Genomic DNA, 18,615 nt, shown 5'->3' with positions numbered 1-18,615 from the left:
TACTCTCCGTTTTTCATGAGCACTCTCACACGTAACTACTCAATTCTTATACAATTTCTGTTCTCTTCTCAAGAATGAGAGACTAAAAATAAGAGTTTGAGAAAAATAAATTAAGATGACTCAATGACGTTATTTCTTATATTAAAAATTACATCAGGGAGATAAGTACTGAAGTAAGTGACTCGAAAAAAATAAATAAATACCGTCAGGGCATATTTTTAGAGCGCTCACCAATAAAAACATACAAAATTTATTTCAATATACCAAATCTGAACATATATTGAAAATGCACAGGAATTATGATGTACACACATGAGAGACCAATACCAATACAGTATAAAGAAAAAAAAGCGAGCGTAATTGTATACAAGGAGCTCCAAGCATCCTTTAAAATGAATAAAATCTCAAAGGCGTTATGTCCAACTCTACTCTCTAAGTGTAGATTTTTCTACATGGCTATTTGTACAAGTTTGAACTTGTAATATCTCCATGAATATTTATTTAATTTATTTGAACTTTTGTTTTTGCTAAGGACGCTCATGATGATTGAGATAATAATACCTTATTTGTGTATTTTTTAGATATGAAGTACTTTTAATATTACTATTTGTAGCTATATTCATAGGAACAGAAACAATAATGGCGCCCTCACAATTTGAACGTAGTGTAAAACATTTTTGACTTTTTTCTTTTAGACATACTTTATTTTTATTTTATATCATATATTAGACGAATAACAAGGTACAAATCTTGAGACGTGTAAATCCTTATTTATTTAAAAAAGATCATTTCGATATGAGGGAAGCTTTATGAAATTTCTTCTTGTTTAGACAACAATTAAAAGTGTCTCTTCTGTTATTTTTTTAGTAATAACTTTCTGTATGTTAATACTTAATTGTTAAGTAATAGTCAGAGAATATATATGCAAATTTTGGGACTTATCGATTCATTTTTTATTTAAAAAAAAGAAGAAGATAATTTCAAGAGAAAGAGCTAATCCAATTTAAGAAAAGGCGTAAAACCTTCGGTCTTAATGGGTTAAGGAAGAAGAAGAAATGGGAAGAACTTTATTTAACATTAAAAAAAAAAATGCAACTTTAGACAAGGTTTAGACGCGAGCTTTGGTTCCCCTGGCTCATCAAATCATATTAATTTTATTTTTTCAATCTGTTATTTATTTATTCTTGAGTGAATAATGTCTTAAGTATAGAGTGAGTAGCTACGTGTGAGTGTGCCTATGAAAACCAGAGGGATTTGTCGGAGGTGTCCTTATCTTTTATATTATTAAATCAGAATTTGTATGTTTGTAGAAGCCTAATAACTCCGCCAATGCCGAGTACTACCACTAGTTATAAATATGACAAAAAAGTACATTAACGTTTTATTGTTTACTAACCAATTCCAGATTTTCCACGTACATATGGTTTTTTAAATTGTTGCTCGAAATCCATTTAAGAGTCGACGATGCGAGGTCCCCCGGAAGTCGATCCGCGAACAAATGGTCAATACTTGATGTATTTTCCATCGTCTTTTTAACACCTATAAAAATATATGTAGTATGGGATCAATCAGGAAACAAGGATGAGATGAAAAGATTTTCGTGGTTGATAAGAGCTCTCCAAAACCATATCAACTCGTACCAACACAGACAATGAAGAGAAAATAATGATACTAAAATAATATCAAGTCCTTGAATTATTGACTTTAGACAATGACTTATTTATCAGGGAACACACACACAAAATAAAAACAAACTTGGGTGGAGTTATTGTATTCTGTATCACATTAGTTACTTGTCTCGACATGGGATATTATCTAATTTTACCTTCATCACTCCACTTGAGAAGTTTTGGATATAATATAATATATAATCAATCTCTTATAATGTTATCAAAAACTGACAAGTATTTTATTGACTTCATTCAATAATATGTAATTATTACATGGCTACATATTAAAATATAAATAAAAGATTTTAACAATCGGATTAATCATGAGAATAGTAATCAAAACAATAAAATTAAAGCATTTTATTAAAAAATAAATATTAATAGCAATACGTAAATAATGATTCTATGATCCAAGTCATATATGGATATAGACACTGCTCCTAAAAGAATAAATAAGATTGGTGTACCTATCATAATAATAATAATAATTTCTTCCTAGCTTTTAGGTTTAATATCACTCATAGAAGGTATTATTATAATAATTAAATCAATCGAGTCCTTTTAAATAAAACTTGACCAAACATTTGATTATGCATATGTGAGATAAGTTTTAATTATTTCCGTCTAGTTAAGTTCTTAATGAATGAATGAACATTCATTTCTTCACAGATGAGATCCGCACACACATGACCTCACGAAGGAGAAAAAAAGAACCCAAGAAGAATAGTTCGTGAAAAGTTAAAAACATTTCGAAGTAAACAACTCCATCCCTGGAGTTATCTCGAAAAATGATGATTTATTATTAAACAATACTTCTTCTCCGTGGAAGGATTTGTTGCTCACTATCGTTCGTCGTTGAAGAAGAGGAACTTAAAAGTTGAGAGGGCCTTCGATTTTTTATAAGAAGCACAATAAACCAAGTTGCAGCCACCGAGGCAATGATATTAAGAATTCCAGAGGCACCAAGAATCCCTGTATAAACAGTTAAGACATCATCACAGGGTAAACCAGGATATTCTAGATGAGATCCAAATGTGTTGGTTCCTTCGCATCGACAACTTACAGGATGCTCGTGAGCAAGATCAATTAATTTGCTAAACCACTCTGGGGCCGAGACGGGAAGTGGAAATTCTCGGCAAATGGGTTTGAGTAGAAGAGAATAAAAGTGAAGGCTATGAAATATGGAGGCAAAGATTCCAAACATAAGAGACACGATGGAAATTATGATAGTGATGATCTAGAAAGGATTTAATATGAATTAGGGAGTATTTAGGACTATAAATAAGCTCATACTTACAATATGATGGAATTTAACGGGAAAAACGCAACCAACTTGACGAGTCCCCGGATAATGATGTCTACAACATGTAACAAGCATCAAACCTAGCCATCCGGATAAGAGAAACTGAAAATATAAGATATTAAAAATACACTAAGTGTTTGAAGTAGTTTTTGGTAATATCAAATTTATATTTAAAAGAATAGTTAATTAAAAACTTATCTGAAAATGATCAAATTGTAAAATAAATTAACTTAAAAAAACTTCACTTCGAAATATCAAAAGGACTCTAGGGAAAGAGCGGTCAAGGGAAATATAAACCGACATATATCGACACCGAATATAAATCAACAGATGCATCTGTCGATGGATTTGAATATTTTGATATGATCAGAATCTTGATCATATTTAAACAAAAGAAGCTCAGAAATGTATTAAAGAACTTCTGAGACAAAGTAATGAGAGCATCAGTACATACAATTTCAAATGTCCATGATGGTGATTGTTGATGTATCAGCCCTTATTTATTCGATCCGGTCCAATTCAGTCTTAGGGCCGTCAGTCTTTGGAATTTCTCATAAAAATATCGATTTGTTTATTAAGCCAAATAAGATATGAAATATTTTACCTTCTTTAAGGATCAACAAGTGAGACTGGACTGGACCGCGGTCCTCAGTAAGAACCGACACAACACTAATAGTGATCGTCATACGTTTTTGGTCGGAAATAAAAAAAACAATTTTTAATTGAATGCTTAATTTTGATGCTCTTGAATCCAAAAAAGTATAACTAAAATTAAATTTGATTTTAACGCCCCCCCCATCTCACACTACAAAAATTGAGCTGGACTGGTGAAAAGCAAATTTTCTATTTTAATAATCTATTTTGTACTTTAATACAAAATAAAATTGTTATACATGTATATACCAAATTAAATTTCCTTTTTTTTTGCTTAATGCGATTATTCCTCTCAATAAATAACTATTAATAGCCCATTAAATACTGCCAAAAAGTAAATAGGAATTTAATTTATTACTGTGTAGGAATTTTACAACTATGTGCATGTGATTCTTCTTCATTTTATCACATTTTTAAATGATTGATAAATAAATGCACCAGCTAAGTAGGTTTAATGAATAAACTATTCCAGCCATGAATCACATATACCCATAATGTATTTTTAACTAGGTATTAAAAGTGATGTCTGGAATGCAAAGATTAGTGATGAATAAAGAAGGATTCAAGAATAAAAATATATGTAATTGTAATAAAGCAAACTTTGTCTGTCTGTCTGTTTTCTGGAATTTTATTTTTGAGTGATGCGTAGAATAAGTTTCGTGATGATTCATATTCTCAGTTGCTAAGATATTATTGTTTAAAACAATTTTCCTTACAGAAAAAGAGTAAAGAAAAAAATCCTTATACAGAGAAAAGCGAAAACAATATTTTTCTAAGCTAATATAATTAATCCCTACAGCAAATTAAATTCCCAACGAGTGGCAGGACTGAGTCTTTAGTTTCCAACTCCATACATGTTTTATAAAAAATGAGTTGGATGCTAAAAAAAAATTGATAGTGAAAAAATGCGGGACGGAAGTACTACAAATAATGTTCGAAAAGAAGTGCTTTAGTAGCTTTGTTTGCATTATTTTTTATAATAATGTTTTGTGGCATTCTTTATTTATTTGGTTTAGTTCAGTATAGTCTTAGGAACGATCCTATCGGTCTTTGGGAGACGAAACCCCCGTACATTACAATCCATCATAAAAATAATTTTTATCAGCTATTCATCAGCGTGTCATACAGAATAACTCTGCAAGTCACTTGAGAGACGCTCGTCATAGTTTTGCCATGACTGATATATACAAAACCAGATAAAACATTTTCTTGTGGTCATAGAAGACGGAAAGTAACCGGATTTGTTGTCGAGCTATAATTGTAAGTCCTTGTTGGACTCGGAGTAGAAGTGAGGATCGACGTCAGAGTAATTCTTGCTCATGTCCTTCTCCCACTCCCTCCTTGTCACTGCTACGTCGATGAAACGTCATGACAGCTAAGCTACTCTCCTCTAAAACATTCTTTAATTGTCAGGTGTCATAGAAATTCGTCGATCATACTCAAGTGTCATTTTCTCGACTTCTACGTAAGCTAGAGATGTCAGGTTTGCTTTGACTAGTAACTAGGTAATTGATTATGCTTTAATATATCTAAATATTAATTAATTTCAATCACTCAAATTTCATTAATTATTGAATTAGGAAGTGTTTCGAAGGACCATCCGGTATCTATGTATCTGTCTGTACCCGACGTTTAATAACTCCGAGCAATGCTCCCACAAATATACATATAATATATGTATAAACAAATCTTAGATAGTGAGATACATACACTATTTTCTTCGATTTAAAATCTGAAGAGTTTCTTAATCAAGACATTCAAAGTAAAGTAAAATAAAATGCAAAGCATTGAGATTAAAATAGATACAAAGAAACAAGGCAATTTAAAAGTAAATCATATATATTTGTACTATATTTTAAATACAATTTCACAAAAAAGAAAGAAGATATTTGCAAATTCAATTAAGTTTGAAGGCATACCTACATATACTAATTCCACAGATGACAACATAAATATATTCACATTGCTAACATATTGTCATTTGTATGTAAAAAAAAAAAAAAGTAGACCTTTGATAAGGTGCTTCAAATCTTTCATAGTAGAAAATTCGCGGTTTTGATGGAATGACAATTTGGGAGAGGTTTTCATGAAGAGAAAAATATACATATATGCATAGATTAATGCCAAATACGTCTTAAAATAAGGCATTCTCTATTTTTACGTGGAGAAAATTGTGTATTTTTTTAATTTTTTTTTCACATAAAAAATATTAAATTTCTTATTTTTCTACTGAGGATTTCATAAATAATTCCTTTCCTGTGTATCTCCATGCTATTTTTCTCTCTATTCGAAATGATAAATCACAAACACATGGAGAACTACAAACAATAAACTGTTCCTAGGAGTGGTACACATTTTTTAAAGAATAAACATCTTTCAACAGACGTAAAAAAAAAAAAAATAGTTTTATTTTATGATGTACCTAATATTTATTTTGTGCAAAAAATGCAACGGATAATGTAAATTGTGGCATTGGTTTTTATAGCTAAATAAAACAAATAATTATAGGTTAAATTACCTCCGCCAACGAAGTTGAATAGAGGTTATGTTTTTTGGGAAAAATTGTTTTACGTCAAAAAAAAAAAAAGACAAGGTCAAGATTAACCCATTACATCCAATGATTATTTAGAACAATGAGAAACAATTCATTTCAGTCGTTCCTAGAGAAAGAGTTTTATATATATACTAGAAAAACAATTCCTAGGTCAGTTAGAGTATTTGTAATACAATAATGTTAGTTTATACTGAATCAGTGGAATCAGTTAAGGAAACATTCAACAAAATTTTGAAAGGTTTAGTTTTTTGGATTCAAATAAGCAAATTATGAAAAAACAATTTATAAAAAGACCCCAAGCCCGTTTAATTGATTAACCTATTGACAGTATCAGTGACTGAAAATGTTTAAAAAATAATCCAAGACAACAAAAAGCACCACAAAAACATTTTAATTTATATTTAGACCTTATACGTATCGAGATATTCACGTTTTTCTGGAAGGAATAATTTTGAATTGAATATCACTCTCAATCTGAGACAAACACTTCAGTAATGTGACGTCCCATTAATTAATTAATTATTTTCTTTGATATGACAGATAAACAAGAATTATTAAAAAAATATTGCATGCAGATTGATGATTCATACTTATATGTTGGAGTAAATAAATTAACCTACTGGATGGAATGGGCTAAAGGTCAGTCACAAAAAAGGTCAAAACCCCATAATATAGCATCACTTCAAAAAAAAAGAGATACAAAGCAGAAAGCATCTCTTTAACAAATAAATAGTGCATGCTGACACAGCCTGTTGGCATTATGACTACAACAAAGGAATCTTTACATCATCTCTAGAGCAAATTGTTATTGTTATAAGTAAGTTTGGAATCAACTTAATATTGTTAAAAACAAATGATGGATTTTTTACACTCCGTGGCACATATATAACACATATTAAATTTCATTAAATTCAACATTACACATTTTTTACTTAAACATAGAGAAGAAATGACGATAGGCGGAGGTTTGCGCTCGTCGGAGTGCCATTCTATTTTTATAAATACTAGGGTGGTCTGAAAAGTGTTGTGTTGGACAATTTAACTCGGAGTTATTGAGCCAAAAATAAAAAAAAACTATTATTTTGCATAGAAAAACACAGGAGTACAATTTGAAAGGATAACAGAAATGGGACCATCGATGGGAGAAGTGTGTAGAGAAAAATAAAATAACAGAAAAAATGTTGTGTATCTTTGTTAGGTCGGAAACTTTTCGGACCCCCTTCGTAAACAATTAAATAAATGAATATTCCAATCATTGTAAAAATTAATAGCTTAACAATAAAAGCAATTTTTGAAATTGCAAAGACAGGCCATTATATAAGCAATTTATACGATAAACACTGTACTACCCATTTCTATAAAAACAAGTGAAAAATTATGGTATGATATTTCGTAGAGATAACATGTTTCGACTACTACCTAGAGCTGTTAACAATCTATGATTTTTTCGCCTTTTATTTTCAGTCAGTTTTATGTATACCAAGGAAATTGCTTCAATATACACACTTTCAAATCATTATTAGCACAATACTTGATTTCAAACGCATCACTTTAAAATACATTATTTCCAGTATTTTTCTAAACACTTTGTTGTAACATAATCTAACTGAACATAATCATTTGCTGGTTTTGAGTTTATTTTGTTAATCGATTATGAAGTGAAGTGTTTACAAAAATACATTTTAACTCACTGTAAGTCCAGAGTAGTGAGGTACATCCTGAGCAACGAGATGAGGAGACCAAATGAGGGAATATCCCGCTAGAGCCGTGATAATAATACCAATAATAAACTGAATGGATACCAATGTAGTTCCTAATGCGCTTTGTTCCACAACAGGGGGCAAATACTTTCTTGGAACTGAAAATGAGATAGAAAAAAAATAAAAATAACTAATTAACATAATATATTGTTATGGTCGGAAACATGTAATAAACACTATACGAAAATTTTGTTATGCTCAATCACATAACTTCAAACGCGTCCGAATCATAAAAGATCATATTATTATTAATACATAATATATTATAGAACTATTAAAGTAGCATTAAAATATGGGAGAGAAAAATTACAACACACTTATATATGTATGTATATATATTTATAATGATTCACCTTAGGTAAGTATATAATTACGTGTAGGAAGGTGAAAATAACAACAGTTTCACCCTACCTCCCTCCGCCCCCCGAACAAATCATTTGACACGGAAGGAAAAATCCTAATTAGACTTGGCTCTCTCACTCTGACATGAATTGACTTTAAGGATAATTTATTCGGGGGATTAAATATGGAGGAAGGGAATGCAAAACTTTTTGAGAGATAAAAATTCATAAAATTATTAACCTAAACAAAGTACATACGGGGTGGGATAATTAAATCCGAATCACTTTGAATTTCAAATTTCAACAAGATATAATTTATAAATAAAAAATAGAATTTTAACAAAATTAATACTATAAATAGATGTGTCTCTGAGCTCTCTTAATCATTGATGCAGTCACCATGATGGTTTCCAGGCGGCGGCGGAAGACCAGACACCCACTGCGGATGTAGTTCTATGTCATGCCGTCACAGTGGGTTTGATGGCCTACTGCAGGCCAAAAGTGTCAAAAAACAGTCATAAGAGTCTTGGAACAAAGGAGCAGGTTTTCTTTTATTGCTGGTATCAAAAGTGGCCTCTATACCCTCACAAGGCTCTTTCCACCCACTTTTATATAGCTCAGGAGTGAAACCCGAGATCTCTTGCATGGGCCTGATGGACTTGAGGAGATTGGCTTTGGCTGTTTGCTTTAACTCCTCCGGATCCAGTTTGACCTTTTTGAAAGAGCCCTTCCTCCTCTCCAACGTTTCGGACTTTCTGACGGTGGAGATGGTGGTCCTGGAGACGCCCAACTGCTTAAAGTGCGCGAATGGAAATTCGATAATCACATACATCCATCATTTTCTCGGTTTGTATGTTAGCTAAAGAGCTCAGGTGTGTCTTGTTTTGTAACTAATTGCTTATGATTTAATATGTTGAAATAATAATTAATTTCAATCACTCAACCTGAAATGACCACTCGGTACTTAGCCGCTCCCCCTTTATAAGACATGTTTTATAAACCTTTAAGAATAATATTCAACAGTTGGGAAGAATTGGCTAAAGTTATGAACGGATTTGGGTACTTGTCTTCACCTTTCTCGGGGAAAGATTAAGAGATAAAACCACATAGTGAAAGTGACACTACTTGGAGACAAACCTATTACAATAGAAATTTGTCAATTTCATCTATCTATCCATGAGAATGCATTTAATAAAATAACTACGGTGATTAAAAAAACAACAACAAGGGCTACCATATAAAAAAGTACAGTAATATAACTGTCCTAAATACTTATTATACATTTATTACTGTCGAAGATCGGTCCGAGACCATTATAATTTTAAGTGGATCGAACCAATTCTTTTAAAGAAGTTCAGTCTGGACTGGTTCCAAAGAAAAATTCGGTTTAGACCAATTCTATAGATGAATTGTTGATGACGTCAGTTGTGTTTACAAATTGTGAATATCAACCTACAATATCGTCATAACAAGTTACATGACTTGTGTAAATCCTATTCGTTCAACTCAAATCAGGAGTTGAGAGAAAATTGGTCTAAACATACGTTGGGATCGAAAAAATCGATTAACGATTTGATAAGGATTAAATTTTAGAATACGGTCTAACATCGCGGTCTAGATTATTAATGTTAGATTAATCAGTCCAAATGGGTCTAGAAAAAAACACTTAAGACCAGGTGCTAAAGACTACGTTCCTAATCAGCCTTTTTCCTAATCGTTCCGTTCTTTATCACCATTCATCAGTTCCAAGGACCGATTAGCCGGTCCTTCAGTCCTAGCTATATTTTTATTTTCTTCACTACTAGCTGGAAAGAAAGAAAATAAAGAATGCTATCTAGAACAAGTGGAGTCGCTAGAGACTTTGGGGGTAGCTCAAGCCCCCCCAAAAGTTATTGTTTATCACATGTATATATATATATAATAAAGCTATTTATATAAGTAATGATATTAGGGTCTTATTAATTTTTGGGGCTGAAACTAGTAAGGCCTCCAGCTAAAACGTAGAATATAAGGTGCAGTGAAAATAAATCCATTATTTTTATTACTTTTTCCATTAAGGTTTATGTTCTTGGCAATCAAATCAGTGCCATACATGACGGTCGAACTCGACAATTTCCATTCCACATTTTCGACAATTGGCCTTGCAAATTTGACAACAAAATTAAATAGGTATATATATATATAGAATCGATAAAACCAAAATTGCGTGTAATTGACTGTTACTGGATCAGAACCAACGATAGATTTTCAGCCGTCTGGCTTGCGTTTTGTCCTTGTCAAAAAACAACAACTATAAAATAAGGCGTATTTTCTCTTTGCTGGTGTCCATCTTTGACACGCACTCAAAACAATTCTGAGTAAAAAAAATCACCAAAATGTTTTGTTAGTATGAAATCTCATCTTTCTAATACCATCTTGCGAAAACCGATCGCACTTATACAACACGAGATATACATAATTAAAGCTATCTATTGGAAAATGATCTATTTATTTTTTCAACACCTATTACTTGAGTATAATTAACCGTTCTAGTCAATAACCTCTTACTGTAAGTTTTAGGTGTCTCATCTCCTTGAAAAAGGTTATGATACAACTTCAAGTGCTGAATTGACGTAGTTAGTATTTAGCACTTGAAGTAACCATAAAATACTCATTATTTAAGATTGGGCTGCAGTCTTTTTAGTCTATTTAGCCCGATCCAACACTACTTAAGACCCAACGAGAGAGAAAAATTTGGTCTTGGACAGAGTCTCAACACTAGTATTTATACTCCTTTCTGTTAATATTCCTTAAAAAGTCCAAAAAAGAAATCAATGGACACACACACACACATCAGTAGAGATCAACGTGACAAATGTACCATTCTCAAATACTCAGTTGACCACACAGGACGAAGGATTTATGTGTAATACAATAACTGAATTCGTTTGTACATACGTTTGAGTATGTATTGTATATATTTATGATAAATTATATTATTACATAAATACTCACAAGTCCATTATTGTCCATGAACAAAATACGAAATATTTATAGTCTTCTCTTTTTTGCCTTTGAATGTACGTGTATGCTTACAGAAAACAGTAAGATTTTGACAAATAACAAAACAAAAAAAAAAAATATTTCCCTTGATTTAAGAGTTACTCTTTTTGTGGGACACAAAAATTTACCAAAATCATGTTTAAAAAAAAACAAATTGAAAAGAATTTTTATTTTTGACAGTTTATTTTAAAAATCAGTTGCCTATGATGTTATGATTTTGGAGGATAGAGTATGACGTTTTTCTGCTCCAGAAATATTTTAAATACCACTATTTAGAAGAGTTAATATAAAAATAGTTACAATTTCAACATATTAGGAATACTTGATTTACTTTACAAAGGTCATGAAAAAAATTTATATGTTTCTATATTATAGATCTACTAGCGTTAATAACAGATATTGCCCGGAGTTTTTGAGCGTCAACAAATAGACAGCCTTTGCTTTAATATAAATGATAACTATTGAAGAAACTTGTGTGTATTAAAAAAACACCCAAAATCAACATATTCACTCTGACACTTTGAAGAATGTTTCGGAGAAGAACAGCTGAGCTGTCATGATATTTCATTAGACCGGCTACAAGCAGCTTTGACAACAAAGAAGGGGGAGAAGGAACTAAAGAAGGACATTGGCATGAATCACCCCAATGTCAATCCTCAATTCTACTTAGAGTCCAACAAGGACTTACAAAGCCTCAAGGTTATTCTCCGTCTTTTATGAGTACAAACGCATGTTCAATCAGGTTTTGAATATAAGAATGTTGTAGGGAGGGAAGTTCATTATTTAGGAATTAAATAATAATGACAGCACCTAAATAAAAGAAAATTCATTCTTCAGAATACTAATTCCAAAAAAAAAAAAAAGCCCTCCTAATGATAACTCCTGAAGAAATCTTCAATGTAATTCCTCGTTTTTTATGAGTACACTTAGTTACTCAATACTCTTCAAAAATAATTTTTTTGAAAACACAGCTCAATAATTTTTTTAAATATTTTTGTATGAGCCAGGAAGTATAACCTCATCTACAGTTACATTCATTACGACAATTTGGGAGAGGGCCAAAAATATTGATATAACCGCACTTTTAATATTGGGGAACAAGTTAGGGCTTTAGGGCATGGCTGGTCCTAGGATTTTTTTAGGGGTCAAATTTTACACCCATTTCATTTTTTCCTGCTCTGATATGAGATGACTTAAAAAAATTAGCCCTACAATTCTAAAAGGCCTTTTTTATAAATAATTTTGGTTATTTTTATTCAAATAATGTTTTTTAACACACCCTTTGGGTCTCTTTTTCTAGCCAGTGCGATATTTATTGACTTTTTTTAAAAGAAAGTATTCCATCTATTTAAAAAAGTCATTTTTCTGGAAAAAACAGTATTTTTTTTTTTTTTTTAAGAAAGTATTCCATCTATTTAAAAAAGTCATTTTTCTGGAAAAAACAGTATTTTTTTTTTTTTTTTAAAGAAAGTATTCCATCTATTTAAAAAAGTTATTTTTCTATAAGCCCTCATTTCTATTTTTCAAAGGCACTATGTTAATCAAAAATTCCGTGTGGGATCCTAATTTTCCAACTGTGATACTCTATAAGGGTTTCTTGAGGAGAGAGCACATCATATGAATTAATATAAATATTGAGTAGTTACGTCTGAGTGTGTTCATGAAAAACAGGGAGTAAACAAAGGGTTTATTGAAGAGTTATCTTTTATATTATTAAAGCAAAATCTTTTAGCCCGACGCCTTATCACTCCGGAGAATGCCATATACTAGCGTTAGTTTTACAATAATTAAATGTTATTCTTTAGAATTTGTTTCCCCAAGAAATTGACATGGATTTGAAAAATATATAAGTCGGTTGTAAATGGATTTATGTATAGAAGAGAGACACATCCTACGTGAACAAGATTTTGAAATCTTCATAAGAGTCATCCTTCATTTTCCTCTTTAAAAATAAAAAAAATGTTTGAGTAATTATTATAAAAATGAAGCAATATTAATTACTCTCAACTTGCTTCAATCCATTGAGTGGGATTAGAGTCTCTCATTATAATAATAAATTTTCACCATATTCAAATACCTACATATCAACGTGCAGATAAAATATTATTCACGTTTTCACGAAAATATTATGTTTTTCATTAATTATTAAATAATGAGAGAAATTTTAGCCAGAGGGAATTAATGGTAGTAGTATCATAAAACTTTCATAAGAAAACGAAAATCAAATCACAGGACAAAATTCAAGTGGCATTTAAGAGGGTGCTGAAAAAAGATAATTCAACAACATGCAACAGATATTAGTATTATTATCATGATGATAATTGCTCGATAGAACAACAGTTTTTAAAATGGAAGGCGATACACAAGGTAAATTTTTACAAGCAGAAGAATAAAAAAAACGTTAAAATTGTGGTGATGTATGTGAGGCGGGGGGTCAGGGGTAGTTACATATTAATGACAACATACCGGGTAGTGAATAAGCAGTGATTCATACAAAATGTCCTGCCGCCATGTAAAATAAAAGAAACCAAAAATAACCTTTGAAATCTTGACAATTATAACAAATGTTTTGGAGGAGAGTTTTGAAGGAAATGAACACAAATCTCACTCCGTATATAGGATGGAATGATCCCGGATATCGATCCTCAATTCTACTCCGAGTCCAACAAGGACATAAACTTTCATGAGCACACACATTAGTTTCTACTTCATAATTGGATGTTCCCACCTCAAGAATGAAATAATAATGATATCAGCTTAGAACAATACAAAATCATGTTCAGATTGCCAAATAGAAAAAGCTCTATTTAAAAAAATCGACATGCCAAAGCTGACAATTTATGAATGTTTTGGGGAGAACAGCTTAGCTGTCATGCCAGCTACATTAGATCAGCTGTAAATAGGAATAAGGTAAAAATAAAATAAACAAGGACATTCGAAAGAATTACTCCAACGTCGATCCTCAATTATACACTGAGTCTAACAATTATAGCTTTGTAACAAATCCTCTAGGTTACTCCTCTCAGTCTTTTATGAACACAGACGAATGTTAAATTGGGTTTTGAATATGACTCAATCCATTTGGGAAAGGATGTTCCCTTCTCAGGAATTAAATATGAATGCAACTGTGCTAAGGAAAAGAAAAATCCTTCTTCATATTTCTAATTCCAAAAAAGAGGGCAAACTAAAAAATATACATACGATTAACGTCACTATTTATACAACTTTGCTGTGATTGTTATCTTTTAAACAAGATATTGTTAACAAATATACATACATCACTTCTGGAAAAAGATGGAAACAATAAGGTAAGAGATTGCAACTTTGGTCATGACTAGTGTTGTGTTGAACCTTGTTTAGGACTGAAGACAGCAGTTCTGCCGGTCCAGTTCAGTCCTAAAGCTGATTAAGTTCGGTCTTTGATGACAACACTCAACACTATTAATTCGATGTATTAATATGATAATACCATTAGTTGATGGTGCGTATTGCCAATTCTCACGTGAAATGGTTAGTTAATCTGTTACTTCTTTTAGCGATAAATTGTAGAAAATAACCACTTTTTTCGGAACTGTCTTAATTTTGGGGAATTGATCACAGCTTAAAAAGAGCATATTCACATTCAACCAATCAACGTTCGGAACACAAGGAAAGGTTGAAGGAGTAGAACATCGATAGCAGAAAATAAAATATGTACAATGCAATGTAATTTTTTTTTGTAACAAATGGACTGAAAAGTACATGGCTTCACACGTAGATGGCGTTATTTAAAAAAATACATCGTATTTGGTTAATAACGATCTTCAAAAGAGAACTGTCCAAATTTCATGACAATCTGTTCCTTAGTTTGTGAGTTATTGTGCTAAGGTTGACACTACTTTTATTATTAAAAAAATGAATCAAAAACAATTTTATGTCTAAATCTTACACTGCCCTGTTTCTTCCAATCAAGCTAAGGAATGACCATAAAGCGAATAAAAAATAAAAGGGCCAATTTTGGACAATAAAAACAACCGTATTTTCTTTGTTAAGCCCTTGGACTCTTCAGCCCATGTTTTAAATGAGGTAGCATCGTATTATATATATATATGTATTTTTGAATTCAATCTAATTAAAGTGAATTAAAAATATAAAAATCCTTTTTCTCTTTGTTCATTTACATGTATGTACTTTCGTTTATGCTTGTTTCTCACCTATGTGCACCTAATGAACGTCTCCTCCCTTCAAAATAGAATTATAAATAAGTAAGAAATCAACCGTAACAAACTTTCTTCAAGAAACAAAAGAAATGGCCTTAATTTGGAAATAAGAATCGTGAATACAAAGCAAAATGAATCATTAAAAAAAAATCCAACCATGCGTGTCTAATATGATGATCTCTCTGTCTCTATCCCTCTCTCTCTCTTTAAAATCCTACTCGAATTAAAATTACAAAAAAAAATAAAAATGACTAATCAGTAAACAGATGTTTTAATTTGTAACCCAAATAATACATCTAATTAGAGATAGGACGGGTCTTGGATACAAAGTATCCGTGTACGGTATAACAGGACTATCCTCAGGGGCCTGTCTCCCCAAATGATTTTTTTTTAAAAGAAATATTTTAATATGAAAAAAGGGGTCTTTAAGTGGAATCTGAGTCCTTAAAAGTTTTGTACCTTGGTGTTGTATACGTCCTTATTTATTTGTTCTAGTCCGGGCTAGTCTAAGGACCGGTCCTTAGGACAGTCAGTACGATAATTGATTTAAAAAAAGAAATATAGTGACCTCAAGAAAGAACTAATAATACCCAACAACTATTGAGTAATAATTCCGTACTAGGGAAGAAATGGCTAACTACCAACTGATTTGTGGCCTGTTTTTTGTTTCTTTTAGGAAAATAGAGAGCCAGATACGATTAAGGTAACAACGTTACCAATGTTATTATAAAATCGTTATAATGATATCTAATAGTTAAAAGGTGAATTAAAAAGTTCGGAGTGTTTTTTCACTTTATTTTGACCCTACAATTAGCATAGTTAGTACCAGCCTTAATCAAACAGTTTATTTGACTAATCTTTAGTTCCTGGGCAATTGAATGAGTGTTTACATTTTCGATGATTGCCTCATCTTCAACGTCCATGTTACTTCAGTAGAATCGTTGAAACCACCGCTTTGCTGTTGCATTCGATACTCTATTGAGTCCATGTACTTTTTTGTCCCCCTGCTCCATCATTTTACCTTGGTCGTAGTGATACTCAAGAATGTATCGAATTTTCTCTTATTTTACTTCCAATTTAGAATGCTGATACACAGAACTCACTTCAACAAACATAAAACTGTGAATTAACTTTTTTTTAAGTCTACACTTAACCTTTAAGCTTTTTTTAATGCAGGATATTAATCATGAGATACTAAATACATCTAGCGAAAAACGCTCCAAACTTTTTACTTAACCTAATATATTCCAATTGTAGTAACATTGAGTTATTCATTGTTTCGGCATCAGGCATCCGAAAAAATGTAACTTTTATCCGGATCTTATTTTATATAAGTCCCAACTTGGGGCACAATGCTTAGAAAATTTGAGACACTTATCCGCCGAATATTTACGTCTAATGATCCGAAACGACCGTGATTTGAGAAAATGTTACTATAAAAAGGAGTACAAATTCAATATAATAACTATATTTAACAACTTTGTTCCAGGAATAAGTCAACAGCCCTTTGTTATATGACGTATGAAACATCTATATATTTGATACTTTTGTACATGTCAGAAGCACCTGTATTTCTATATGTATAGATATAAGAGCTGAAACACATGTGACACATGTAGAAATCTATAGCAGGATCCGTTCAATTAAGGGAAACTGTATGTAACTAAGTCATTATATTGCTTTAACAACATGTTTGTCATCTAAAATAACAACACGTACATTGAATTCAAATGAAACTATTAAATATGATAATACAAACATTACATCTCGAGAAGTCTCAAATTTTATGGCACCCTCTAGAAGGCATTTTCACTAATATATGTAGTATGGGGAAGCAAATCCTGAAAATTTCTACCTCTTTAAGTTTAGCTCAAAGTAGACAGAGTAGTTTAGCTTTGAAACTGAAACTAAGCTGAAAAGTCCCAGTCTTAACGAAGACAACACTTTTTTTTCTCTCGTTCATTTAAAAAAAATTATTATTATATTTTTATTCACTTTATGGTGTGCAGTCCCCATGACACTTTTCAAGCCATTGCTAAGCTTGAACGGTGTAGTTCAAGGACCGCTACAACACTAATGATGACTCAAAGACTGTTCTATGGGATGGTTGTTGCGTCCAATTGGGACGCGTCGTTTCGATTCCAGATGGGCCGTTAAAGTATTGGACCGCTACAAAATGGTATTATACGTTCTAATTAATTATAACTTCTAAGAGTATGAATAGTCTGATAGTAAAATACATAGTCTGAGAGATACAATGAAGCATTGGAGAAGACATAATAACACTAATTCAAAAAGTTGCATCATCATTCCAAGATGATGTTTGCCACAACTCACCTTCCAAAGTATTCATTTCTAGAAGAAAGTAGGGAGAAATCCTCCTATAAAGTATTTTTAAAACCGTTAAAAGTGTAATATGAAGCAGGGATGTAACGTCTAATCCATTAGGGATAAAGAATGAGGTCATTAAAGTTACACAAAAAGCCTATATTTCATTTCTTCTTTTTTTGTTTTATAAAGACGACTTCGTGACATGGCCAGAGGATAATTACTAAGAAAACAATATCCTTTCAATACTCTAAATATTATAACATCAATAAACATAAATTTCAATATCCTTTATTAATTGATTAATTCAATCAGGCTTCGAGATTTTTTACAAGAGTAAACAAGATACAAGAGTTTTTTTTTTGTCCACTGAGGTTATCATGAATTACTCTATAACACACTTTGTAATCTCCATGGATTCACAAGGTGAACTCTTTGAAGAAAAAATTGTATAAGTTGCGAGGATAAATGATAAAGTGACATCATCTGTAATACCTTCAAAGTGACATCTCGCATGGAAAAAACAAGTTTTTTGATTTTTAATCATATTTAGACAAACATTGAACTTGCGTAAATTGTCGTTTCGTTTAAAAAAATAAAAAAATATATCGACGAATGAGCAGGAATTTTTCAAAAAGAGAGGATGAACAGATAAAAGTGTGAGAGGTTTCTGTTAATAATTAATTAATATATACAGTCTGGGGAACTAAATTGGAAACATTTACCCCTTTGACACACGGATTCTTATCTTATCAGTGTGTACT

The 18,615-nt window shown here is 31.5% G+C and overlaps 1 protein-coding gene across 1 annotated transcript in view; it reads right to left on the bottom strand.

Annotated features, from left to right (window-relative positions):
• Positions 1 to 1,882: 1,882 nt before the first annotated feature.
• LOC121126128 (uncharacterized) overlaps positions 1,883 to 18,615 on the bottom strand; it is a 34,746-nt gene continuing 18,013 nt past the window's right edge. The window contains exons 2-4 of the mRNA XM_040721434.2: positions 7,873 to 8,039; positions 2,968 to 3,075; positions 1,883 to 2,907 (exon numbers count right to left, since the gene is read on the bottom strand). Of these exons, the coding sequence (XP_040577368.1) occupies positions 2,473 to 2,907; positions 2,968 to 3,075; positions 7,873 to 8,039 (710 nt within the window). The 3' untranslated portion in view covers positions 1,883 to 2,472. The remainder of the gene's footprint in view (positions 2,908 to 2,967; positions 3,076 to 7,872; positions 8,040 to 18,615) is intronic.

This window comes from Lepeophtheirus salmonis, chromosome 11 (genome assembly GCF_016086655.4).
Source record: "Lepeophtheirus salmonis chromosome 11, UVic_Lsal_1.4, whole genome shotgun sequence".
NCBI lineage: Eukaryota > Metazoa > Arthropoda > Copepoda > Siphonostomatoida > Caligidae > Lepeophtheirus > Lepeophtheirus salmonis.
This window is presented reverse-complemented; position numbering and strand designations above follow the sequence as displayed.